Below are 10,130 nucleotides of genomic sequence, written 5' to 3' on the forward strand. Positions count from 1 at the left end.
CCAGTACCTTAGTTTGTTGTTCTAAATCCTTTATTGTACTGGAGACTCACAACAACAGCCGAGCCAGGTAGACAGCAGCATACCCTTTTTACAGATTAAGAAACTGAAACTCAAGACAAATGAGTTCCACAGACTGTTAAACTTGGAAGGATTTAAAGATCATCTATCTGCTCCCTCCATTTTCATATGTATGGAAACTGAAGCTTAGCGAAGCGATGTGACTGAGGTGACAGGCCTGTCAGAGGCAGAGCCTGGGTATACCCCCTCCTGGGTGTGCTTTGCACAGCCCTGTGCTGCCTTGCTCCCAGGTGAGCCTCAGGTGTCCACCTTGGACCCAAGAATTCTGGTCTCTAAGGGTGTCAGTCACCTACTTACTCCCCAGGCACCATCACCCCACCCCAGGGCTCTGACGTCACCTCTCCGTGACCAATGAGCGAAATCCCAGCCATGGGTGAGGATGTGAATGTCAGCTACCTCCCCCACCCCAGGCCCTGTGGTTGCAAAGATGCTCTAACAGGAAGCGGGTTTGAGGAGCTGCACAGCTTCCTGCCCCCCCCCCCCCCCCCCATGTGACTGAGGTGACAGGCCTGTCAGAGGCAGAGCCTGGGTATACCCCCTCCTGGGTGTGCTTTGCACAGCCCTGTGCTGCCTTGCTCCCAGGTGAGCCTCAGGTGTCCACCTTGGACCCAAGAATTCTGGTCTCTAAGGGTGTCAGTCACCTACTTACTCCCCAGGCACCATCACCCCACCCCAGGGCTCTGACGTCACCTCTCCGTGACCAATGAGCGAAATCCCAGCCATGGGTGAGGATGTGAATGTCAGCTACCTCCCCCACCCCAGGCCCTGTGGTTGCAAAGATGCTCTAACAGGAAGCGGGTTTGAGGAGCTGCACAGCTTCCTGCCCCCCCCCCCCCGCCCCAGAACTGAGCAGGGCAAGAAGGGCGAGTGCCAGGTTGGGCCACGAGACAACTTCTTGCTAGGGTCCTGGCAGCTTCCTCCTCCACAGCCACTTCCGTGTGGCCAGGGCCCCAGAGGCAGGAGTTGCTGCCCGTTGCCCAGGCCACCCTCCACCCCTGGTTTGGAGCCCTGCCCCCCGGGGGCCGGGCCAAGTCCAGTGGCTGGCTGAGATCCCATGGGGGACTGAAACAGCAAAGATCTTGGGGGACAGAGGTGGCGGTGCCAGAGCCCTAGGGCCCCGGCCATGAAGTCTCGGCAGAAAGGAAAGAAGAAGGGCAGCTCAAAGGAACGAGTGTTTGGGTGTGACCTGCAGGAGCACCTGCAGCACTCAGGCCAGGAGGGTAAGGAGGCCAAATGTGAGCTGCTGTTGGGTGGGTGGGAGACACAGAGCTTCTCCAGCCTGATCTGGTCTGAGGGGCAGAAGCAGCTTCTGGGTACTCATGGGGAAGGAGCAGTGGTTGGGGGTCACCACCCCAAAGACGGCAGGACAGGAAATGTGGCTCAGTAAAGAAGGCAGGGTGGCTTCCTGTGTAACTTTCTTGGGACGGGTGGCTGAAGGGATGAGAATGTGAGCACAGGGAGCAGTGAGGGGAGAGGATGGAGAGATTGGAACCGCAGGAGAGGGGGATGAAACAGAGGTGAGGGCACGCGGCTGGGATCAGGAGAGTGGCCGAAGGGGTAGCAGCTGGTCCTTGGGTCTGAATGAAAGGAGACAGGAGAAGGGCCCCAAGAGAGGCTAAGGATGGCACTTGGAGAGGAAGGGGGTTTCCTGGTTGGAGGAGAGCACCCAGCGACAAGGTTACAGGGCTCTGGCTCCTCTGCAGCCTTGCTGGGCCACAGGTGAGGATGTGGGGTGGGAATAGCCTTCTTCCCTGGTCTCTGTGATTCTCTGTTCTCCCTGTGCAAAGGAGAAACAGGTTCAAAGTGGAGAGCGAGGGGAGAAACTGCTGAAATAAGGAACACCGAAGAGTGAGAGAGATGCCTTGGGGCCTGGTTTGAAGCTGGGGGTGGAGGGTCCAAAGGAGGGTGGGTGTGGGGACTGTCTGTGGAGCTTACCCAGCTCCTTCCCTGAGTTATTTAGGAGTGGGCTTGGAAGCCAGTAGGACCAGGTACAACATCAAGCTCACAGCTGTGCCTGGCATGAAGTAGCGGCTCAAAACCATTTCTTGATTTGATTTAAAGCTGAACCCAGGTATCCTGGCTGTCCAGCCCAGCTTGTTTTTGGCACTTCGAGCTCCTCCCAGAGAAAGGCACGATTCTTCCCCTCCACCCCACCCCAGCCCAATCTGTCATTTCCTCTTTGTCCCCTCCTCTGCTCTGGGCTGTGGTGCCTGCAGTGGAGGGACAGCAATGGTGGTTCCCAGCTCATTTCCTGCTCTTGGCTCCTCCCCTGCCTCCCCAGACACCTTCCCCTTTTCTCCTCCCAAGGAGAGCCCCATCCCCACTGGCCTCCATGAAGGGAAAGCCCAGGCCCGAGGAAAAGTGTTAAACAACTGAAGTGGGCTTCTCTGCACCTTCCTCTTCAACTGGGCAGAGTAGATGTGGCACAGCTGTCAGCACAGGGCTTAGTCTTTACAAGGGACTCTTCTAGAGAGTGATGATTCTGGGCCAAGGACCACACAATTTAATTGGGGCTGGTGTTCTTCAGCTCTCGGCAAACCCTCAGTCCAGCCTCCTCGTCTGAGAGCTGCCTTTTCCTGTGACCCACCTACCAACCCTATCTTGAATCACTGAACCCACAGCCAGCCCAGATCCCACTCCTATAATCCTGCTGGCTCCTGTCTGCATTCTCAGCAGGTGAGGCACATGCTCTGGTTATGGGGTTCTAATACCCACCTACCAACCCTATCTTGAATCACTGAACCCACAGCCAGCCCAGATCCCACTCCTGTAATTCTGCTGGCTCCTGTCTGCATTCTCAGCAGGTGAGGCACATGCTCTGGTTATGGGGTTCTAATCCTAGTTGAATCCCAGTACAGAAGAGAAGTACCTCCTGTTCCTCACTGGAACCTCACCCAGGGGTGGAGTGATCTTGGGCGCCAGAGCAGCAGTGGTGACCCTCACCTCCATTCCCCACATCTCTTGGTGCAACAGGTGGAAAGTGGAAGGACAGAGAGGGGCTGGTGATGGCATCTCTCTTTAACCCAACACCCAGCAAGGAAATGAAAGCCCAGGCCAAGGAGATCTGTGTTTCTGATTATTTTGATTCCCCCCATTTTCACAGCCTTGCTCCATCCCAGCTCTCCCTCCCACCTGTTTGCCCCCAATTGGGTCTCTTCCTTCCCCAAGGCTTGTATGTACTGAGTTCTTCCTTTTCCTAATCTTTATCTCTTTACACCTTGTTCAGGTTTCTGATTCACCAGGTCCCTAAACTTTGGCCCCTCCTCCCTGACCCCATCTCCATTTCTTTGATGTCTCAATCCCTTTGACTCCATCACCCCAACCCTGTCTCTAACTTTTATTTCTTTTTTTTTTTTTTTTAAAAGATGACCGGTAAGGGGATCTTAACCCTTGACTTGNGGGGCCCGGGCCCCCCAGGCGGGGGGGGACCTCCCCTGGGTCCCGCCCCCCCCCCCCCGCCCCAGAACTGAGCAGGGCAAGAAGGGCGAGTGCCAGGTTGGGCCACGAGACAACTTCTTGCTAGGGTCCTGGCAGCTTCCTCCTCCACAGCCACTTCCGTGTGGCCAGGGCCCCAGAGGCAGGAGTTGCTGCCCGTTGCCCAGGCCACCCTCCACCCCTGGTTTGGAGCCCTGCCCCCCGGGGGCCGGGCCAAGTCCAGTGGCTGGCTGAGATCCCATGGGGGACTGAAACAGCAAAGATCTTGGGGGACAGAGGTGGCGGTGCCAGAGCCCTAGGGCCCCGGCCATGAAGTCTCGGCAGAAAGGAAAGAAGAAGGGCAGCTCAAAGGAACGAGTGTTTGGGTGTGACCTGCAGGAGCACCTGCAGCACTCAGGCCAGGAGGGTAAGGAGGCCAAATGTGAGCTGCTGTTGGGTGGGTGGGAGACACAGAGCTTCTCCAGCCTGATCTGGTCTGAGGGGCAGAAGCAGCTTCTGGGTACTCATGGGGAAGGAGCAGTGGTTGGGGGTCACCACCCCAAAGACGGCAGGACAGGAAATGTGGCTCAGTAAAGAAGGCAGGGTGGCTTCCTGTGTAACTTTCTTGGGACGGGTGGCTGAAGGGATGAGAATGTGAGCACAGGGAGCAGTGAGGGGAGAGGATGGAGAGATTGGAACCGCAGGAGAGGGGGATGAAACAGAGGTGAGGGCACGCGGCTGGGATCAGGAGAGTGGCCGAAGGGGTAGCAGCTGGTCCTTGGGTCTGAATGAAAGGAGACAGGAGAAGGGCCCCAAGAGAGGCTAAGGATGGCACTTGGAGAGGAAGGGGGTTTCCTGGTTGGAGGAGAGCACCCAGCGACAAGGTTACAGGGCTCTGGCTCCTCTGCAGCCTTGCTGGGCCACAGGTGAGGATGTGGGGTGGGAATAGCCTTCTTCCCTGGTCTCTGTGATTCTCTGTTCTCCCTGTGCAAAGGAGAAACAGGTTCAAAGTGGAGAGCGAGGGGAGAAACTGCTGAAATAAGGAACACCGAAGAGTGAGAGAGATGCCTTGGGGCCTGGTTTGAAGCTGGGGGTGGAGGGTCCAAAGGAGGGTGGGTGTGGGGACTGTCTGTGGAGCTTACCCAGCTCCTTCCCTGAGTTATTTAGGAGTGGGCTTGGAAGCCAGTAGGACCAGGTACAACATCAAGCTCACAGCTGTGCCTGGCATGAAGTAGCGGCTCAAAACCATTTCTTGATTTGATTTAAAGCTGAACCCAGGTATCCTGGCTGTCCAGCCCAGCTTGTTTTTGGCACTTCGAGCTCCTCCCAGAGAAAGGCACGATTCTTCCCCTCCACCCCACCCCAGCCCAATCTGTCATTTCCTCTTTGTCCCCTCCTCTGCTCTGGGCTGTGGTGCCTGCAGTGGAGGGACAGCAATGGTGGTTCCCAGCTCATTTCCTGCTCTTGGCTCCTCCCCTGCCTCCCCAGACACCTTCCCCTTTTCTCCTCCCAAGGAGAGCCCCATCCCCACTGGCCTCCATGAAGGGAAAGCCCAGGCCCGAGGAAAAGTGTTAAACAACTGAAGTGGGCTTCTCTGCACCTTCCTCTTCAACTGGGCAGAGTAGATGTGGCACAGCTGTCAGCACAGGGCTTAGTCTTTACAAGGGACTCTTCTAGAGAGTGATGATTCTGGGCCAAGGACCACACAATTTAATTGGGGCTGGTGTTCTTCAGCTCTCGGCAAACCCTCAGTCCAGCCTCCTCGTCTGAGAGCTGCCTTTTCCTGTGGCCCACCTACCAACCCTATCTTGAATCACTGAACCCACAGCCAGCCCAGATCCCACTCCTATAATCCTGCTGGCTCCTGTCTGCATTCTCAGCAGGTGAGGCACATGCTCTGGTTATGGGGTTCTAATCCTAGTTGAATCCCAGTACAGAAGAGAAGTACCTCCTGTTCCTCACTGGAACCTCACCCAGGGGTGGAGTGATCTTGGGCGCCAGAGCAGCAGTGGTGACCCTCACCTCCATTCCCCACATCTCTTGGTGCAACAGGTGGAAAGTGGAAGGACAGAGAGGGGCTGGTGATGGCATCTCTCTTTAACCCAACACCCAGCAAGGAAATGAAAGCCCAGGCCAAGGAGATCTGTGTTTCTGATTATTTTGATTCCCCCCATTTTCACAGCCTTGCTCCATCCCAGCTCTCCCTCCCACCTGTTTGCCCCCAATTGGGTCTCTTCCTTCCCCAAGGCTTGTATGTACTGAGTTCTTCCTTTTCCTAATCTTTATCTCTTTACACCTTGTTCAGGTTTCTGATTCACCAGGTCCCTAAACTTTGGCCCCTCCTCCCTGACCCCATCTCCATTTCTTTGATGTCTCAATCCCTTTGACTCCATCACCCCAACCCTGTCTCTAACTTTTATTTCTTTTTTTTTTTTTTTTAAAAGATGACCGGTAAGGGGATCTTAACCCTTGACTTGGTGTTGTCAGCACCACGCTCACCCAGTGAGCAAACCGGCCATCCGTATATGGGATCCGAACCCGTGGCCTTGGTGTTATCAGCACCGCACTCTCCCGAGTGAGCCACAGGCCGGCCCTCTAACTTTTATTTCTGACCTCATCTCTCTGATCTCTAGTTCCCCCTACAAACCCATCACTCTGACCCTGTTATTTCCCCCCCACCTCCTTGGCCCATTTCCTCTACGGCTCTGACTCCATAGGCTCTTGAATTCCCTCTTTAAAGGCCTTTTCTGGAGGCTCAAAATCAACAGAGACGCACAGGATGGGGAAGACCTTGTTTGGTTGCTGTTCATGTGAGAAGGGGCCGGGAGTTTAGGTGGCAGCAGACTATGAGTCAACAGACTAATGTGTTGATCAGAAAAGTTGGAGTAAAATTTGGCATCCACGAGTAGAGTGGCATCTGGAATGAGGACGAGGATGGCCCGCCCTATCTCTGCATTCATTGCTGGGAACCCAAGGTCACGGGGATCCTGGCAAATGGGAGCATATCCTGAAGGGGTGGACAGTGAACAGTAGGGCTGGGACTAGGGTGAGGCAAGAGAGATGAATTGGGTGCAAAATTTAAGGAAGCACTCACTCTCAGGGTCGTGCAAGTGCCCGAGGTGCCTCATTCTTAAGGAGGTATTCGCTCTCAACATTGTGCATGTGCACCGTTGGCACTTGTATGACCCTGAGAGTAAGTGCTTCCTTAAATTTTGCACTCTAGATGCCTGCCTTGTCCCACCCAAGTCCTGGTTGTGGTGTGATGGAGGGCAAAGGGTCTGGAAATCAGGTGATATGAGAAGAGTTGAAAGATAGTGGTTGATGGACTTACTGATTATTTCCTTCATTCCATATTTCTTTTTTTTTTTTTTTTAAAGATGACCGGTAAGGGGATCTTAACCCTTGACTTGGTGTTGTCAGCACCACCCTCTCCCAAGTGAGCTAACCGGCCATCCCTATATAGGATCCGAACCTGTGGCCTTGGTGTTATCAGCACCACACTCTCCCAAGTGAGCCACGGGCCGGCCCCCTTTCATTCCATATTTCTATCATACTTTATTCCACAAGGAGATTGAGATGACTTCCCAAATCTAAAACTTTACAAAAAGATGGAATAAATGATTGAAGACATTGGGTTGAAGGGGAAACAAAAGGAAGGGAAAGATCAGCACTCAGAAATACTTATCAGGTGGTCTTATATGGTTTCCAGAAGTAGGCTCTGATCTTCCTAGTGGTTAAAGAGGTGAACATAATCAGGTACAGGACTCCTAAGGCCCATAAGAAAAAAAAAATAGGTGGCTTAGGAGAAACACAGCTTTTTATGACACTGACACATGGGAGGGATTTCTCTGGTGAGTCCAGGTTAATAGGACCCAGTGTTTTGTCACAGGCAATATTCTCTATTGAATCTCCAAGGGATGTAACCACTTCTCATAATTAATTGATTAATTCATTGAGTTATTTAACAAACATTTACTGAGTACATGTTCTGTTTCAACACTGTGCTAGATTCTTGGAGGATGTTACTATTTGTCAGAAGGTATAGATACAAAAGAAACTAATTATAGCAAAGTGCAATAAGTACTATAATACAGATATGAGCAAAGAACTGTGGGACCTATAATACAGATATAAGCAAAGGTTCGGAATTGGAGGTGATGTTTGAGATGTGTTCTGAGGAATGCATAGAAGTTCAACTGACAGAGTGAGAGGAGAGGGTATTTCCAGGCAAGGAAATAACATGGGCAATGGTGCCAATGCTTGTTCATGGACCAGCAAAGGGCTGGATCATAGGATTTGTCAGGGAACTGACTAGAGATGAGGTTGGAATGGAGGCTAGACCTGGTTTGCAAAGGGTCTCATATAACATGTTGAGGAGTTTACGTGTTATTCTGTATCTGTAAGGTAAGCAATGAGGTTAAGGATAAGGTGGAGCAGGGTGTATGTGTAGCAAAGGATTTAAAGCAGGGAGGTACTTTGGAAAGATAACTACTTGGCCTTGTGGAGATGGGATTCAACACATGGTTTCTGAGGATCTATCATGTCTGAGACACCACATCACATAATGTGAGGAATGTCAAGATGCATGACACTTAGATCTTGTCCTTAAGGAGCTCACAGTCTAGTAACAGGTAGGAGTGGGGGCCTGGGGTCGGGAGAGATAAGACAGCCCTTTGCACTCTTGGATTTGAATCCTGGCTCTCACTGAGTGCTGTTGGGCACTCGTTACTTCTTGATCCTCAGTTTTCTTACCTGTAAAATGGGGACTAGAATACTCAATTTACAAATGACAGAACATATATAAAGTAGTTGGTTCAGTTCTTGGCACATATGTGTTTCTCTCCTTGACCTATTTGAAGGTCTGTCAGTATTTCATGTACTTTCCTATGACAGAACTAATAGCCATGAGCTTTCTTACCAAAGGGGAGTCTTCGAAACCATCCCAATCAGCCCTATTCCACTTTGGTTGAGGCAACCAGTGTTCCTTCATGTTATGTAGAGTGTTATGTAAATGCACTTTTGAAACCAGTTCTTTACTCTGCCTTCCCTACCAACCATATTGCTGCCCCTTTACAAATTCTGAAGTAGCAACTAGTAATTACAGTGAGACAAACTTCAGTTGGACAGAGGCAGAAATTTCTAACAAAAGAATGGGCAGTCTGGAGAGACAGTGAGCTCCCCCTCACTGGAGGGTTTTATGCTGAGGCTCTAGAACCCACTGGGCAGAGATACTGTAGAAGCCTTGGCAGATTGAAGCAGATGACCTCTAAGAATCTATCTGACAAGTTCTTATTCCATGAGCTTTGCCCTCAATCTCCCCAAACCCCCTTCCCTGATGCTTCCATTTCTCAGACCCCCTACAGTCTCTGACCTCTCAGACCTTCTGATTTCTCTTCCTTTGCCCCATCTGTGTCCCCAGTGCCCCAGGTGCTAAGGAGCTGTGCAGAGTTTGTGGAGGAGTATGGAGTAGTGGATGGAATCTACCGCCTCTCAGGGGTCTCCTCCAACATCCAGAAGCTCCGGTGAGTCAGAAAGAGTGGGAGGGTTCTGGAGCCAGGAGGTCAGGGAGCCAGAGGGACATTGTAAGAGGTACTGGTGAGAGCAGATAGGAGGGGTGAGAAGAGGTGGGGACAAGGAAGCATAGATGCTAGGTACTGTCTTAGAGAAGTGCTCTAGGGCCGGCCCGGTGGCGCACTGCTATAGTGTGCCACTTGGGAAGCGCGGTGGCGCTCCCGCTGAGGGTTCGGATCCCACATGCAGACCGGCCGCTCACTGGCTGAGCGAGGCGCGGGAGCAACGCCGAGGGTTGCGATCCCGTGGCTGGTCCCGGTCCGGTACGGGCGCGACACTGAGGGTTGCGATCTGTTGCCGGTCACAAAAAAAAAAAAAAAAAAAAAAAAAAAAGGAGAGAAGTGCTCTAAAGTCTCCTCAGGAAAGGTGGAGACCATGGCCCCATTCCCCCTGCACAGCATGCATGCGTGAGTGCACACACACACCACTCCCACACATGCTCACCCAGCTTTTTAAAAAATTTAGGTATAATTCGCACACCATAAAATTCACCATTTAAAAATGTACAATTCAATGGTTTATAGTATATTCACAAGGTTGTGCAACCATCATCATTATCTAATTCCAGAAGATTTCATCATCCCAAAAAGAAATCGTGTAGCCATTAGCGTCACTCCACATTTCTCCTTCACGCACTAATCTTTCTGTCTCTATGGATTTGCCTATTCTGGGCTTTTCACATAAATGGAATCATACAATAAGTGACTTTGCGTGTCTGGATCTTCTTACTTAGAATGTTTTCATGGTTCATGCATGTTGTAGTATGTACCGGTACTTCATTCCTTCCCATGGCTGAATAGTCCTCCGTTGAATATATCAAATTTTGTTTATCTATTCATCAGTTGATGGCTACATATATTTTCAATTGTTTTGAGTATATACCTAGGAGTGGAATTGCTGGCTTATATGGTAACTCTATGTTGAACTTTTTAAGAAACTGTCAAACTGTTTTCCATAGCAGCTAATATCATTTAACATTCCCACCAATGTGTGAGGGTTCCAATTTCTCCACATCCCTGACAACACTTTTTACTATGTGTCTTTTTTTTTTTTTTTTTTTTTTTAAA

The 10,130-nt window shown here is 51.3% G+C and overlaps 1 protein-coding gene across 2 annotated transcripts in view; it reads left to right on the plus strand.

The window, feature by feature from the left end:
- The first annotated feature begins 3,822 nt into the window (after window positions 1-3,822).
- The window catches only part of ARHGAP30 (Rho GTPase activating protein 30), a 17,816-nt gene continuing 11,508 nt past the window's right edge, over window positions 3,823-10,130 (plus strand). For both annotated transcript variants that reach the window (XM_008580229.1, XM_008580230.1), the window contains exons 1-2: window positions 3,823-3,919; window positions 8,912-9,014. In XM_008580229.1, coding sequence (XP_008578451.1) covers window positions 3,823-3,919; window positions 8,912-9,014 — 200 coding nt within the window. The remainder of the gene's footprint in view (window positions 3,920-8,911; window positions 9,015-10,130) is intronic.

Source organism: Galeopterus variegatus, unplaced genomic scaffold, assembly GCF_000696425.1.
Source record: "Galeopterus variegatus unplaced genomic scaffold, G_variegatus-3.0.2 Scaffold2044, whole genome shotgun sequence".
Classification (NCBI taxonomy): Eukaryota; Metazoa; Chordata; class Mammalia; order Dermoptera; family Cynocephalidae; genus Galeopterus; species Galeopterus variegatus.